Raw genomic sequence first — 17,164 nt, 5'->3', positions numbered from 1 at the left:
ACCACCCACCAGGTGTAGAGGGAAAGAAAGGATACAAGAGAAGTGGACCTGTTTAGAAAGGTTCTTTGGAGCAACTCCTGTCTGTGTTGTCTAGAAATTGGCAGTTCAGTTCGCAGGTCAGCATCGGCAGCTCGATCCACTCACAAACACTTCACGGACACACCAGCAGTCCAGTTTGATAAAGTCAGGATGACAAACATGAACCTAGCAGAGACAGCCAGGCCTCACCTCGGCTTGAGTCAGCAGGAAGGACCAAGAGGAATGCCTGGAGACGTTCTTGGCTGAGCCTCTCTCAGGGAAGTGAGATCAAGGAAGATCAAGCATTGCACAGCTAGTTCCTACAAGCAAACCAAGCCCAGCCGCCATCACTGTCCATCGAGTCCTTTTTATCCTCCCTTCCTCGACAGCTCTTGCCTCTGCACGTGCATCTGTCTCAGATGACATCACTCTGCCAATCAGCCAAAGTCTCAAGTTTTTTGGCGTGTTTCTCCCTATGCAGTCTAGACAAACGGAACTCGACGACACAGTGTGAGGCAGACCAATACATGCATGTTGTTAGCAAAGAATCCCTCATCGTGTGTCCTTCGTGTGCTCGCTTTAGCAGAACACCCTCTCTCTCCTGTGTCTGCTTCAGTGAAACTCCCCTTCCCGAGTCCGTGTGGGTCCTCCACCTGTGCGCGCTTCAGGAAAACACCCCTTCACACGTTTGCTTCAGCAAACCCACCCAACACAGCTGACTTTCCCAAGAACCCACCTCAACATGCTTGTTCCATAAGCAAACAGGTAAGTGCTATAGACTCCGTGGACTGTGGTCGTCAATGCGGTTAATGTAACCTTATCTTTTTGTTTTAGCATTGCTAATGTGTTGCTATATGACCACAATAAAAACATGTTTCTAATCAAAACTAGATTCCAACCACAAAAATAGTCCCTTTTATTCCTCACACATTCTCATCTAGATCTCATATACAAAATATTTTGTGATTTGAAACCAGATTTGTTTGTTTGCTTGGCTTTACTTTTTTCAAATTATTTGCTTTATTTTTTTTTGAGATTATATCACTCCCAATATGTAGCTCCTTGCTGTCTTTCAAATTCATAGCCTCTTTTTTCATTGATTATTGATTTATGTGTGCATGTGTGTGTATATATGTACGTACATGTGCATATGTTAACATATATTCCTAAATGCATAAGTATGACTTGCTCAGTCTGTGTAATGTTCTGGTAGGGATTGCCTCCATTGTTGACTGTAGGTTGATGTCACCATGCAGCTGAAGGCAGGCACAGGATAGAATGACGCCTGTCACTGGATGAGAAGGAAGGACGGCCGGGAGAAAAGTTTTAGAGAGGAGGAGACCAGATCGAGAGGGAGTTCACGGGAACTGGCATGTGCATTTTTTAATTTTACCACGACAGTTGACCACTTGGTACTGAATAAACAACTGGTGTGCTCTTCCCTCGGAAAGACCATTTCTCTCCCTCTTGACATTCCTTATTTGCCTTCAAACCAAGTTTACAAAGGTACTGTTTGAGTCAGGCATGGCGCACAGCTCTGTACTTCAGAGGTGGAAGCAAAGGCATTCTGAACGACATACGGAGTTCAAGGCTAGCCTGAGCTACATAGCGAGACTGGCTCAAAACAAAACAAAAAAGGGCTAGGGGTGTGGCTCGGTGGCAGAATGCTTGCTTAGAATTTAGAAGGCCCAGGTTCAATACTCAAGACTATTAAAACTATTTTAAATAGTCTTTGAGATGACATGATTACATGACTAATAAAAACTGCACACGTGGAAAAACAAGTTTAACAGGTGAGACAGGGACAGTTTAATAAGGAGCCTCAGCAGACCTAGAATGGTCCACCCTCTCCTAGGCTAACTTTAAAAAGTAAATTTGTTGTAAGGGAGCAGGCCTACGTAGTCTGTGTATGCACACCTTATCCTGAAACCAGGAACCAGCAGGGAATATTCTGTCCTTAGGAGCTCATGGTGCAGCCCTACGAACCCCACCACAGGATCTAGACTGAGATCCACGGAGACGTCTCCGTGTCAAAGTGACCCTCTGACACCTTCACTTGACCATCTCAGGAAACACATTCTTATCCTTGCCAACTGTATGCTAAAGTGCAGCAGAGCTCTACAAAGACTGAACAAAATAAAGTGGTTTCACAAACAGGTCCTGTGTCCACTGCCTAAATGTCCGTTTGACATTCAGTCGCTCATGGGACACAATTTCAAGTAAGACAAGTCCAACAATTCACAGGGCGTAGTCAGAAGGGGATCCCGTAAGCCTAAGGGTGAAGCTTTCCTTCAGCATCTGTGTAACTGAGAGGGGTGGGAAGGCCAAGATAACACACTTGTGGCAATATAGAAACCAGTTGTTGGCTGGTACCCAGCCTACAAGTTCTTTCTAACGTATGGTAAATAAATAAAGGGAAGTCGAATGCATGCTTCTGCAATGCCTAGGAAACAGACAAAGTTAAAAATCGCATAATCATCATTCAAAGTGCTCTTTGTATGCTAGAACTACTTGAGGGGCTCACACAGACAGGCACCTGGAGGAGACTTAGACAGGAATGTCCACATTCATTCAAGGACGAGAAGGATCGACGGATGCCACCAATATTTCATTAGCTTTACCTGAACATAGACTTCTTTTTCCTTGATTATGGGAAAGTAGTCTACTTGTCTCACATGCGCAAGGTTCTGAGTGTGATCCCAGCATGCGCGCGCACACACACACACACACACACACACACACACACATGCACGAGAAAGAGACAGAGATAGAGACAGAGACAGAGACAGAGACAGAGACAGAGAGACAGAGAAGTCTAATGGTGAAATTCTGGAGGTCTGTTCTTGCTCAAAAAGAAAATGAAGCCAGAGGTAGTGGTGACTCACACCCAAAATGCCAGCAGGCTGGGAGGCTGAGGCAAGATGACTGCCCTGAGCTACACACCAGCCTAGACGGTATGGAAAGACATTGTCTCAAAAAAAAAAAAAAAAAGAGGAGGGGGAGTGGGAGGAAACAACAGTGACAAAGGTGGGAGAGTTTCATTTTGTTGGCTTCTACCAGGGAGGCCTTCACTGCCCTGAGCTCACGTTCCTATGTGGGGAATCTCCACTTAGACGGACAGCCCTGGCTCACTCCGGTCCATTACACAGAGGCAGCATTGAGCATGCTCAGTCCCGCCCCCTGTGAGATTCCTCTGTGGATTTGTCGGTGAATGGAGACCATTCTGGCCTGTTCTTTTTGAAGCCAGCCTCCCTGTGGTGGGAGGCCCCACAGTCGGCATCTCAGGGGTCCAGAGCCCTCCTAATTCAGGGTGAAGTCTGAGCCCAGCGGCTGTGCTTGCCCATCAGCTGCATCCCTCAAACCGGCTTTTCCTCCATTATAACTCCGCTTAGCTACCTTAGTAAGCTAGAACGCATGCCCGTCCATGCGATTCCTGCACCTGGTCCCAACCATGTCCGCTCTCAATGGCAAATACGCACTAATAACATGTTTTAATGTGGGGTACTTTACAGGTCCTACACAGGACTGTCTTAAAGGTCAACAGTTCAGAGAATGCCTCCCATGTGTACAACCTTAGTTGGGATCCCCAGCACCCGATAAATAGTCAAGCCTGGTAACACAGAGCTCTAACTCCAGAGCCCGAGGGCTGGGCAGACAGGAGGATCACGAAGCTTGGTGACCAGTCAGGCCAAAATGATGAGTCTCACCTTCAAGGAAAAGCCCTGCCTCAAAAACTAAGGTGGAAAGTGGTGAAGGTGACCCAGATTTACCTCTGTCCTCTACATACCCACACATGCACACACACAAACCAACCCCACATATGCACATACATAAACATGTATGTACAATGCACATCTGTACAAAAACATTGATGACTCTGGACAAAAATACCTTTTATATTGGTGTCTTTATTTCTTCTGTTTCAAATATAGCTCTGATACTTTCCGTTATGGCAAATTTAAATGTATACAAAGGTGAGGAAGGCGTGTAATAAGAACCCCACGTTGTCTCTCCTGTGTAGTAAATGTCAGTCCCAGCACTTTCGTCTGTACCAACGCTGCAAGGCGGTTGCAGCCTGTTCTGAAACAAATCAGAGCCGGGGTGTTCCATCAGAACCCTGCAGGACACTGGGCTGCTGCTGCTTCAGCGGTGGACGCTCAATGAGGGGCGATGTGGGGCACCTGGGGTGATGTGGGGCGATGTGGAGTACCTGGGGCGATGTGGGGCGATGTGGGGCACCTGGGGTGATGTGGGGCGATGTGGGGCACCTGGGGTGATGTGGGGCGATGTGGGTTGGTGCAACATAACATGGGGAATGTGAAAGAATATTGTCTACTGTCAGTTTTGTGCAGCGACCTGGTTCTCACCACCAAGGCCAAGGCTGCCCCTCCCGGAAGAGCAGCTGGGCGATGTGAGGGCGAAGGTTCTGGGAAGCCGGCTTCTGTTTAAGAAAACTGAGGAAGGTCCTGCCTTCTGTGGTTTTTCCTTAGCTTGAATTTTTTAAGACATATGTTAAAAGCTCGACATACGAGATAACCTGTCTTATCCCAAATGCTTTGAGAGGCTGATCTGCAGTCACTCTCTTGCTCTTGAGGATTCTAATGGCAGCCCCTTAACTAACTTTCTGCATAGTCATTCTTCTGAGCACCGAGTAGGGCAGAATTGGCAAAATCAACTGCTAGCTCGGCGTGCACCTTTTAATTCACATTATACATGGTTCTTATCCCTCAGGTGTACTTTACAGATAGTGAAAACAGATTATTGCTACTTTGCTCTCAACATGGCATTGAGATGTAGAATCCTTTCCCTACTCCTGCTGGCATACTAGCAATTAGAGTCAGAGATCCCTCGATTAATTGTAGTTTCACTGGCTACTTAAACGTCGGATGTCTCATCTCTTCCTTTGGCCTTGAAGCCAACCTGACCATTCACTACATAAATGAACCAGGACACCAGACACGACCGTTTGTCCAACTGAATATTCTGGGTTTCAAAAACGTTGAAAAGCCAGACGTCACTATGTGACGTATGTGACGTCTCCCGGAAGCAGGAAACAAACTTAGTTTTAATCTTTCCACCCCGCCAAGGAACCAAAGAGGAACAGCGCCCCTGCATACACACCGTAAAGCTTCCGTATCCGACGCCCCACAGGGGATACTACAGCACAGCTAAAGCACTTCCTTCCTTACTGTCTCCATGGGCACGGCCCCTCACTGTCTCCTAGTGTTTCAAATGTATTGTTAGAAGCCGGACTCTGGTGAGGACTACGGATTACGACTGCTGTGCAGGCTTCTAACGTTTCTTTTGTTCATTGCACTTGTTCTCCATGCGTTTCCCCTGCAATTTGTACTGAAAAGTCTTCCATCATCTAGTGTTGTATAGAATCTGCGCTTTGCTAGCCATGTTTAACATGAACCTCTATCTCATAGTTTCAGTGGACTGACGGACATATCTAAATCTGAAGACCTCACTAGACTCCAATTGGACGTTTCACTAAGGTTCCCCTCACAGACAATCTGTATACTCCACCATGAAATATGACTGAAAACTATGTATGTTTTCAAAAACAAGGAAGTCCTTTTGTGAGCGATGTAACAACCATTAATAATCAAAAGAAATAAATTATTTCTTTTGAGGAGGCTCGTAGTGCATAACTCCCAAGTATACGTAACATAATTATTCGTAGCAGAAGGTAAATTGGAAAAAGAACAAGAAAGATACAGGCATCTACTCACACCCATCCCTCTGGAAACAGCATAGACCATTCCTGAGGAGGGTTAAACCTTATGCCTGGGGAGGAGCTGGCATTGAAAATCCCTGTGCGCACAGACTTTACTCACTACCTCTACCCAGCCATTGGTTCCCCCACAGTCTTTTCTCAGGAATTAGCACTAGAAACTCCAAGTCCATTGCTTTGCCTTGCAGTGCTACACACCGACGCTCTCTCCTTACGATGCTCAATGAGCCCAAGTTCTCAGCACCGTTGATCCCCTCCATTAAGAACTTGCCACATTAGTGGTGCTGGAGAAATGGCTGAGCAGTTAAGCTCACTCAATGCTCTTGCAGAGGACCGAGGTTCAATTCCCAGCACCTGCCCACAGAGTGGCTCACAATCGGCATACTTGAATTCCAGGGGATCTGATGCCCTCTTCTGGCCTCTGTGGTGTCCAGCATGCAGATAGTGCAAAGACATGCATGCCAGCCAAATACATAAAACAAAAATAAATCAAGGTTGTCTCACACCCCACCACCACCACCACACACGGTGCTCGAGTATCATGAGTTCCAAGAGAGTCGGTGCCCTACGTTTACTCATCACCGGGAGCTCTGGTGCGTGGACACAACGCACACAGCACATGTCTGCTTCTCTTGCTGATCTTCTATCAGTTTAACCTGTGGTTTCCTCCCATCCCCTACACATCAGAGGTTATGAAATCATGATGTTCCAATTCTATTCTTTCTAGCTTGAATTCTCTTAACACAAAGAGTGCCCCCCAAAAAAAATTCTTAGACACTGAGCCCTTAGATAGTATAAATAAGAAAAGTAATATAGGTCTTGGTTTTGACCCTTTATAAAATTTCAAAACCATGTTAGTTCCGTAGCATTATGCAAAGGTAGGTGGTGAATTCCGTTGTTAAGATCACTAGGAGCCTGTGGATTTAGACTCTAGTTTAAAGACATGAGGGCAATAATTTTCAAATAAGCAAGGGGTATTTTTTAGCCGAGGAAGAGTGATTTTACCTACAGATTTATACAACTTTATTATTAAAGGTAGAATTTAAAGCTGAAATGTGGCTATATATTCACTTCTGTATTTATCCCCAAGTTTAATGATGCCACTGCACCAAGCAGATGCAGCTGTCCCGCTCCTGTCCCTTCTCAAAACGTACACTTAGCTAACTGAACAAGTAGCCACACTTCTCAAATACAGTCAGAAGACAGACTGCAGCAAGGAAAAGACTGCAAGGGGGTGGGGAGACGCAGCCAGCGACATCACCAAGCTTGGAGTCACTCTGCTCAAAGTACGTCCCAGAACAACAAAAGCAAATTTACAAGTCATTTGAGAATCTTGGGCCAGAACAAGGTTGGTTTTGATTTATGGGCATGAAATGGGTTTTAGCAAGATCTATTACAATAAGTCAGAATGCCAGACTGGAAGACACGTGCTTTAAAAACCTTGCTACAAAGTCTGTTGATAATGGTTTGGCTACTGGAATGTGTGTTAAAAGGGGTTCTGCTCACAGCTTTTTCCAGGGATACTGTCTTAAAAACTGCCAAAGGCCGCACACATGTGTTTACACCATTTATAAATGAAGCTGTCTAACATACAATATTGGAAGTAGATCGGGTCCAAAAAAATAACCTCCCAGGCTTCCAGAGGGGACTAGCTGCCTAGCTGTGAGGAATGTGCTGTCAATGGTCTCCAGCAGTGGACTTCAGACCCACTTCAAACTCATGCCGGACTAGATCCGAGTCTCTAGGTTCCAAGCAAGATGTTAGGATTAGGGGCCTGCTCTGAGTTGATTACTCCCACTCAGCCAAAGAGCATCAAGGGACAGCGCAAGTCCCAATGGCTTCCAGCTAGAGACTGTATCCGACAGGCAGTCCTTCCCAGAACTGCCCATGGGGCTGGCAGGAACCAGGTCTCACCAGCATCCAGCTCACCCGTCCTGCCCTGCTTTGTCCTTTGTCCTTACTGATGATTTGCACACTTAACACTAGCACAGTGTTTCTATGGGAACCCCAGAACTAAGACAGTCTGCCCCTTTAGTGCTACAGTGCTATCCATGCTTTTCAGTACAGTTTTAAAATTATTTTCCTGAGACAGTGTTATCCTAGAGCCTAGAGTTCGGTACACAGTCCAGGCTGGCTTCAAACTTGTGATCCCCCTGCCTTGACCTCTCTGCTAAAATTGCAGACGCATACCGCTTTCCTCGGCTCCCTGAAGCCATGTTGATGGTTGATCCCTATACTCTGAACGTAGGGATATTCTTATAACAATACCTTCTTAAAGGCAGAGCATGTGTTTTGTTCCAGGGGACTGTCAAGCAATTGTGTCTTAAAAAGTCAGCTTCCGCAGGCCCGGGAAGCGCCTTTCTCTGAAGCGCAGTGCTTCATGGGTCATCTGATTCTCTTCCAGTCATGTTCACCATCCTATATGACCTTGTCTGTTTCCTGGAGGAGCAAGGGCTGGTCAATGAGCAACAGAACGAGCTCGCCTTAGACTGTGCTGCGGACTCGGTTTCGTTTAATGCGTCGAGGCTGGAGCCGCGAATGCAACGGTAGCACAGCCCATGTTCTGGAAGACTCTCGCTGAGGCTTACTTAGCCTTCTTCAGTGATCTCCCAATCAATAGGACCCTCACTCCGTGTTCAAAGACTACCAAGGAGGAGAAGAGAAGGCAGCCGTCTGTTGGGTTATATACAGGATTTATTTGGTATCTTCAAAAACCAATCGAGAAAATTTTCCACTCACTGGTTTTAGCTGAGCCGCCAAGAAAACAAGAAAATCCTTCTGCAAAATTTTCAATCAGATGATATTATCTAAAGATGTGAAGCGTGAAACCTGGATTACAATAGCTGACCAACCAGAATGCAATGCCGACAAAAACTACAAATAAATAAATAAATAAATAGTATAACATGCAAAATGTACTTTAAAACTGGGTGTGTGTTGTCTGGGATTTAGCAATGCACTAATAATGTGCTAATACAACAAAGACAGTCCTGAACTGAACTATAAAAATGAAAACATCCCATTGATATGGGCAAACATTATTTATTAGTTTTGAAAAAGCATTTTGAGGGCTGGACATACAGCTCAGCTGGTCCAATGCTCGTCTGGAATACTCAAAACCCCAGGTTCAATCTCCAGTTCTGGGTGGGGAGGACGTCAAACCCTAACAGCAAATCCTTGAGAATTCATTGTCTTCCTAATATGATAACTAACAGGTTTTCCATAAATTTGTTAAATCTTGATTTTGGTGAATGACTTTGCTACAGAATTAAATTTGTTTAAAGAACATAGAAATTCAAAGCTCTGCGGGTCTGCGTCTGAGCTTCCCTTTTAACCACAGGTACGTTTGATATAATTGACTTGATTAGAAGGAATTCAAAATGGTCTGTGAGGCTCTCACTGTTGTATGACTGGGGGTCTGTGAGGCTCTCATTGTTCTATGACTGGGGGTCTGTGAAGCTCTCACCGCTGTATGGCTGGGGGTCTGTGAAGCTCTCACTGCTGTATGGCTGGGGGTCTGTGAGGCTCTCACTGCTGTATGGCTGGGGGTCTGTGAGGCTCTCACTGTTCTATGACTGGGGGTCTGTGAGGCTCTCACTGCTGTATGGCTGGAGGGAAGAAGTAGGCTTCTCCTCCACTGAAGGCACTGAAATTCCCTGTGGTACACAGCAAGCGCAGCCATAAACTACCCCTAATGCTACAAGTCACCGTGCATAGCAGGACCTAGTTGTGCACACAAGGAAAGGTGCCCAGTGGGCCTCTGTCACCTCTTACTTCATTTGATCAATGGGACAGCAGCAAGTGTGACACAATTAGAGACATCCAAGTGTCACGCTCTGGGATTTGTCTTCCGGGTATCACAACTGCATGTGGATATGTGAAAGCACCACATTGGGGGAGAAGGCCAGGCCGCCACCCTGACCCCCATCTCACCTCACCCAGGCTGCCACTCTGCTCCCCAATATCACCTCACCCAGGCCTCTATACAGGTACAAATTCTGTAGGAATGCTATTTCCCACAGAAACTGACATTTAAAAAGAAAGATCAACATTAAACTTCTAAGGATTTAGTGAGAACGAATGTTAACCAAAGCCTGAAGCTCATGTGTGAGGGGTGTGCTTACACGCGGTGACTTGGTTGACTTCCAGCACCGTGAGAAAACATAGCAGTCTGGCTAGTAACACACGTAAGAGGCAATGTGGACGTTTCTTGTTGGTCCTGACCCTTAGTTCCCAGAAGGGAACCTCTGAACCCCTGACATTTCCTTAGTGATAGAAGTGTCTTCAATATCCATGTGAAGGGATGGCTCAGTGTAGGCTCTTAAATGATGCAAAAGAGGGCGGGCTACACTGAAGACAAGCCTCGAGGAGACTTTGTCTCCATTGATAGCACAGGACATCAGATCGACCTTCCAACCTCCAAGGGAAGGACTGGAAGCCTTGTGATGGCACAAACATGCCTACACAATGATACCCCACTTCAAGACTGTAAGCACAAACTCCCAGCAGCCTCCCAGACTGGCAATGCACACAATGTACTAAAAAGGCAGCAGGTCCCGAGCGTGTGGAGATGCTGCATTTGGGACTCTCCACCTCCCCCATCCAAACCTACCCAGCAGATCTGGATGTCCAGTTTATCATAAAAGCATAACTTTTAGTCGAAGGCTTTGCTGAGTCCTTTCGGTCAATTTTCAAACCCAGGGAAGCAGTTGGAACTTGTCGCTAGCTGGTCACAAGTGCAGACAATTTGGCGACCCAGATGTCTGAAGAGAGGGGGGTGCTGTGAAGGACTCTGTTTATCTTGGAAATATGTCCTAGCTTCATGTGGGTCAGAAATAAACTATATATATATTTTTTTTTTCTTTTAAAAAAATAGCCAAGAAAGCCCCAGTCAGCAGACATCAGGAGCAGAAGATTTAAGTCATCACTGAGCTGAAGTCACTCATGAGCTCGGAAGGAAAACAAGCAGCAAAGGCAACAGGAAACTGCATATTCTAGCAGGTACTTAATATTAAACACCACACATATTTGATTCTTGGATTTGACAACTACGACTCAATCAAATTCTTAAAGTCATTTGCTTCTTCTAAACCAGTGAGAATATTTCCAAAACCTCATGACAATTTTTTCCAATACATCGAGGAAAAAAAAAAAAAGCAAACAAATGTGATCATCAAGTCACCAGACATGACAAGGTGACACTGGATTTTAAAGGATTTAAACATATTACCATCAGTCCATTCCAACTTCTAGCAAATGCTACAACTTTCAATTGGTTGTGTTTCAGAATTTTGAATTTTTTTTTTACAAAAGATAAATTGTTTTTTACAAAAGATAAATTGTTTTAGACACAAAATGCTCTAAAACATCTTTGTAAATAGTGACTGCTCGGCGGCGTAGTGCCTTACCTGTAGCCGTCTAGCTGCACCAGGAAGCGGACAATGTCGCGATGAGCCTTCAGTACCAGCAGTTCAGTGTAGGGGTTCTGACCTTGGTCCTCTCCTATTGTCTGCAGAGCAGCTTTCTTGAAATAAAAACAAACAAACAAACAAAACCATAAAATGATTTTAACTGCACAGTATCCATGCAAGAACAGGATGTTAGAAGCCACATATTGTCCCTACAATATCAGGTGGATAATTTACCAGTTCTACATGGAATTGTTTCTCTCGCCAAAACCTTTAGTGTTTTCAAACTACAATAAACGTGTAAACAGTAAACTTTATTTTGTTGAGTCTCAATAAACCTGACTTTAAATCTACTGGGCCAATCAAACTCAATTATTTTAGTAGTGTTTCTCAATCACAACTTGTTAGACACCAAGGAGCTGGCCAGCAGGTAAAGGCACTTGTCACTTGCTGACCTGAGTTCCATCCCTGGGCCCTCATGATGGAAAGAAAGGAACTGATCCCCCCTACAAGTAGTCATGTATATTCTCTCACACACATGCTTGCACGTGCATACATACATACATATATACATACACATTCACACATACACTCAGAGTGCACACACACATACATACTCATACTAACATGCAAACATATGGGCACTTTCACCTGCACACACATACTCTCTCACACACATGCATGCATACTTACACACATTTAAACATGATACTTTCAGACATACACAAACACACAGATGCATACACTCAAACATGCAAACACATGTGCACTCCCGCACATAAATACACACACATGCTGTGTTAGAAACACAGCTGCAGACTAAATGAATCATGGGCGGCAGCAGCCCAGCGCAAGTACTCAGACAGATGTCTGATTTAACGATTAAATACAGTAATGAAACCAGACTCTGTCCAACCCTGGGCAACAAGACCGAGGGGACACTTCCAACATGCAGAATATTATCTGGAAGGCAGCTCAGCAGACACTGCACTAACGTAACTCTGCAGGGTAAGTCTTAATTGACCCATTTCTAGGGTCAAATACTCCAGCACAATTTCCCCATAAGTAGCTCTGTTCTTAACCAAGGTTTCTTAAGTCTGACGCAAGCAACAGTTTGGAGTATGTTAAGCCTTTGTTCCTGAGGCCTCTCCTGGGTGTTACAATACTTAGCAACGTCCTTCTTCTCCACACACTGCCCCCCCAGGGCCTACCCATGGCCAACAGTAGACGCTGTAATGTCCTGTGGGGACAAGATTACCTCAGGATTGAGAATCACTTAGACTGGAAGGCTGACTGTAATTCATAAATTCTCTTACATTAGAGAAACTCACCAGTTCTTATATTGTTCATATTCAAGGCAATTACACAATTGAAGTACTTTTTCATGGAAAAAATAGTAAGACATCATGCATTAATGCCTTCTGGGAAAGCCCATCCAATGGTGATGGGTTTGCACTTAACTGGTCTCCCTTCTAGCTGTCGCTCAATTATGGGAACTGCTTCTCACAAGTGAGAATTTCCAGATATGACAGAACTGGTTAATAAAAATACTGTACTAACTAAATAAGCAGAGAGACATATATATGTTATGTGTCCATTCAATAATCCATAATTCTTCCATAACCAGAAGGACTTCAAAATTATATAAAATGATTTTAAAAAACTCACTGTGTCAATGTCAAAGCTATGAGGAAGTTAAAACTGTAAAGTTTGCAATAATCCTAACTGTAAAATGCTTCCTATAAGGAAGAAAATGCAACACAAATTGTTTTGTGTGGCGCATGAAATAAATTTCAGATTTTTAAGGTGACAAAATTATTTTTTTCAATGTGACAATGAGACCATACACGTACTAAATAGAAATCATTTCCTCACTTAGCTTCTCGGAAAGCAACTAGTTAAATTCACATTCCTTAAGCAAATGCCAGCTCGGGCTGAGAAGACATAACGGTTCAAATAAGTCAAGAGTGGTTAAGTCCCACTTTCTGAACAGAGGCGAGGTGGCCCTGAGCAGCCACTTCCGGCGCCGCCATAGGCCCCGCCCCCAATCCACCCCTAGGCCCGCCCAGGCCCCGCCCCCGGGCCCGCGCGGATTACCTCGGCCAGGCCCTGCGGCTCGCGGCCTCCTCCGATCAGCCAGCGCAGCATCGGGCCGGGGCGTCCGCAGCCCACGGAGCGAGGGCCGCCGCGGCGCAGACGCTGAGGCTGCGGCCGAGTGAATCTGGGGCGAGGCAGCGAGAAAACAGAAGTCTAGTTCGGGAGCCCTCACAGAAGGCCGCGGCGGCAGCGGAGGCGGAGGTTCCGCGTCCCCAGCGAGCACGCGCGTGGGTGCCTCGCGGTTGGCGCAAGAGCTCAGGTCGCTCGGGCGCCCCCTGGTGGGCGTGCGCTGAGGCCATCTCACCCCAGGACCAGCGCTTGTCTGAGTCCTGTGCAGCCGCGGTGCCCCTTGAAGGCACTAGCAAGTCTCCTGGTTTCCCAAGAGCCAGATCGAGAAGGTGTGCCTGCAGTAGACATCTGCTCCTGGACGAATCTAGTGGCGCTCTTGTACACCAAATAAGCAGCCAACACTGTGTGCGACATAGCACAAGTACTGTGCCAGTGCTGCCTGCATATAGGCTCATGGTAACCCTAACGCCTCCCTTTTTATGGACCAAGAAACTGCGTTTAAAGATTAAGTAATGTGCCTAAAGATAAAAGCCAGTAGGTGACCATGATGGAATTAGGACCTACTCGGTAAACTTCAAAACCGGTTCTTATCTATAGCCTAGACTGCCTTCCAAAACAGAAAGTAAAGCCAAGGAATCCACTTCCCTCCCACCTGCTTCCTTTCTATTTTGCGGTTGGAACTCAGAACTCTGTGTTTGCTGCTGGACCACTAAGCGACATTTCTAGCCCCAAACATCCTATGTCAGCCTCTGAATTTTCTTAATAGAGGACTGGTTATAAATCCTGGCCTCGTATCAAAAAATTATCTGGTCATTTTTGAAAACTAGACTAGGAAAATCTATCTCTGTTGGGAGCATAGAAATCAAGGTTTGAGGAATGTTATTGGGTGATCCTCTGGAGTAGCAAGGCTTGAGAATTACTGCTCTAATATTTGTTACAAATTATCTGTAAACGTTCTCACGTGTACTTGGATATGTATTTATTAGGTTCAAAAGAGGCTCCTTGCAGTAAATTCCTGTAGGGGAATGACCCATCCAGTGAATAAATATATAGGATATGGACTCCTAAATAAGAGGCAATAACCGGTCACAAAAACTACTGCCTTCTAGGGACAAAGTAGAAAGGCTCAGGCAAAAATAGACTGGACTACGTGTTCCACTCAGAGATATTAGAGGTGAGCAACTGTCGGAGTTGTCAGGATTCTGGGAGCTAATGTGATCATTCCTATTCATTCTGAGTACACTGTGTAAGAGAACATTCCCAAACTCTGTGGCTTTTTGCATCTCTGTGACCCAGAGAGACAACTTAAGGGCAGGGAAAGGCTGTTTAGTTCAGGGTTTCAAAGGTGTCAGTCCATCCTGGTGGGGAGGGAAAGCACACTAGAGCATGGCAGCTTCACCAGAGCAGGCCAGGAAGCCACACTCAGCTGCCTCTTCTGTTCCCCATTTATCCCCGGGCCACAGATGGTGATATCCAAGGGCGAAGGCAGAGTTCTCTCTACAGTTGATTCTCTCTAGAAACAGTCTCAAAGATGTGCTTACAAGTGTACCTGTCTCTCTTATGTCATTGCAAATCCAGTCAAGAGGACATTTAAGATGGACGTCAAGTGGAGGTTGTGTACCCAAGAACCCAGTGCAGTGAACGGGACCGAAAAGAGCCTAGCCCCTGAGGAAGGGAAACCTCACGTTCAGTGAAAGGAGGGCCCAAACTCAGAGTTTCAGTTCCAGAAGGAGTGAGTACCTTCAAACGAGGCAGCATGGTTTTCTAGACAGCTGAAGAATTATCCTGATGTTGCAATTTCTCCAAAGGCTGGTCCACTCCCACACTAAGCAAATCTCGGGACATCCTGCCTGCCCTGGAGAGCACTGAGGAGGATGAATGCTTCCTCCTTGGTGAGGAAGGAACTCTATAAAAGATTTGCTACCGTGTCGTGTGGGAAGCCAGAGGAGTAGGACTCACCAGGAGGTCACCCCTCTACCTAGGGAACAATTATGACAGCAGAGACATTCGGAAGGTGCTATTAGGAGTTCCAGAGTCTGTTTAAAGCTCTTGTCTTCCAGGAGAAAAGTGGCCCCCGCAGAGGCCAGCCACTGAGGCTTCCATCGGAAGTGACAGCAGTATCTTTCTCCACTTCCTACTCTTTCCACTGAAGGGGCAGATATTTGGGGACTGGGATGTATCAAAGGCAACCATACACGTGAGGGAACTGAGGGAACCACATAGCCCCAAGGAAAGCACAGACTCAGAGAAGACCCAAGAAAGCCTTGAGCTTTTTCCTCAGGTTAATCCCTGGAGCAGAGACAAACTTCAGCAGTGAGTTCAAAACAAGGTAGCATAATAATATTCGGATGTCCAGTTTCAGCCAAAACTGAGACTCGGAATCATACAGAGAAACAGGAAGGTACGGACTACCTAAAAAATCTGGATGAGGAGACAGCTCTGCCAGGAAAGTGTTTGCTTGGCAAGCCTGAGGTCTTGGGGCTTCGGTGTGATCCCAGAACCCATGTTATTAAAAAACGAAACTCAAGTACAGTGGCATGCACTGGGCTCCCAGTTCCTGGGGAGCCAAACAGGCAAGTGTTTGGGACTCCCTGACTCTGCCTGGTCAGGTTCCAAGCATGTAAGAGATGCTGGCAAAAACAAGCAAGCAAACGAGACGACCACCACCACCACCACCACCACCACCACCACCACCACCACAACAACAACAACAACAACAACAAAAAGTCAAGCTAGACGGAGCCTGAAGAACAGCATGTGCACACATGTACACATCAGAAACACACACAGGCGACACGTGACACGATTAGAGAATAAAAGGATGAGTAGTTCCTGTGGTGTGACTGCTTACTGTGGCTCTTATGAACACAGCTGGGATTTCTAAGAAGGAATCAAAGGAAATTCTGGAGCAGAAAAAAAAATGTATGTACAAATAAATAGTTTAAAAAATCACTGCAAGAATTCAAGGGTCGAGTTGAGCAGACAGTGAACACAAAGTAGTAGGAGCTAGGATCAATTACTCTGATTTGATGTAAGGAATGAAGAAAAGGAAGGGGAGTTGATAGAACTCGAGGGACCTGTGGACCAACAAGCAAACCAGCATAAGAATGCTAGAATCTGCAAAGGAAAGGAGGAAGGGAGCAGACACGCTATCTGAGCAATAGTGGCTTTATAGAAAACAGCAATTTTGATGTCACTCAGATGTGCATAAGGCCACATCACTGGGCATTGGCATCAGAGGGTCCCCTGCCTGGCTGCTTGCACGCATCACTTAGGGTCTGAGGTGAGGCTGAGTCTCATGGCAGACAGCAGGTTAAGGACCCACATTCCTCACCTCACTGCTGGAAAGAGGAGATGCGGAGGGCCTCGAACTCAGAGATCCACCTGCCTCTGCCTCCTGTGTGCTGGGATTAAAGGCAGGCACCACCACTGCCCCCTTCCATGTCTTTTATATACAGGCTGCCCCCAAAAGGTGTGACCCAGATCTAAGGTGGTTCCTCCCACTTCAAAAGATCTGGATATAGGATGGGTCTTCTCACTTCAATCAAGAAAAATGCCTCCTAGGTGTGCCCAGCCCCTTGTTTAATTCCAAATGTGTTCAAGTTGACACCCACGAATGGCCATCACGATGTTATTACGTCTTGTCCTAGTTACTAAACAAAGAGAAACCAAATGCATTCAATTGGAAAGGAGAGATACCCTCACTGGGAGCATATAGCATATGATTCAACACCCAGGAAACACAGAGTCGCAGGCACTAGAACGTATGAGTGCATCGAAGTTGCAGAGTCCAAGATTGGCACACAAAGAATAGCTGCGTTGCTGTAAATGAGCA

General features: G+C 45.8%; 1 protein-coding gene across 3 annotated transcripts in view; it reads right to left on the bottom strand.

Moving 5' to 3' along the window:
- Positions 1-15,279, bottom strand: part of Wdr41 (WD repeat domain 41) — a 51,121-nt gene extending 35,842 nt beyond the window's left edge. For 2 of the 3 annotated variants that reach the window (NM_001395597.2, NM_001395716.1), the window contains exons 1-2: positions 13,261-13,477; positions 11,164-11,279 (exon numbers count right to left, since the gene is read on the bottom strand). In NM_001395597.2, coding sequence (NP_001382526.1) covers positions 11,164-11,279; positions 13,261-13,311 — 167 coding nt within the window. In that variant the 5' untranslated portion in view covers positions 13,312-13,477. Of the gene's footprint in view, positions 1-11,163; positions 11,280-13,260; positions 13,478-15,069 lie in introns of those variants that run through there. The other variant, XM_039102530.2, reaches the window with a different exon arrangement.
- Between the last annotated feature and the right edge of the window lie 1,885 nt (positions 15,280-17,164).

Source organism: Rattus norvegicus, chromosome 2, assembly GCF_036323735.1.
Source record: "Rattus norvegicus strain BN/NHsdMcwi chromosome 2, GRCr8, whole genome shotgun sequence".
In the NCBI taxonomy this organism is placed as follows: domain Eukaryota; kingdom Metazoa; phylum Chordata; class Mammalia; order Rodentia; family Muridae; genus Rattus; species Rattus norvegicus.
Note: the sequence above shows the minus strand (reverse complement) of the source record. Positions and strands in the feature narration are given on the sequence as shown.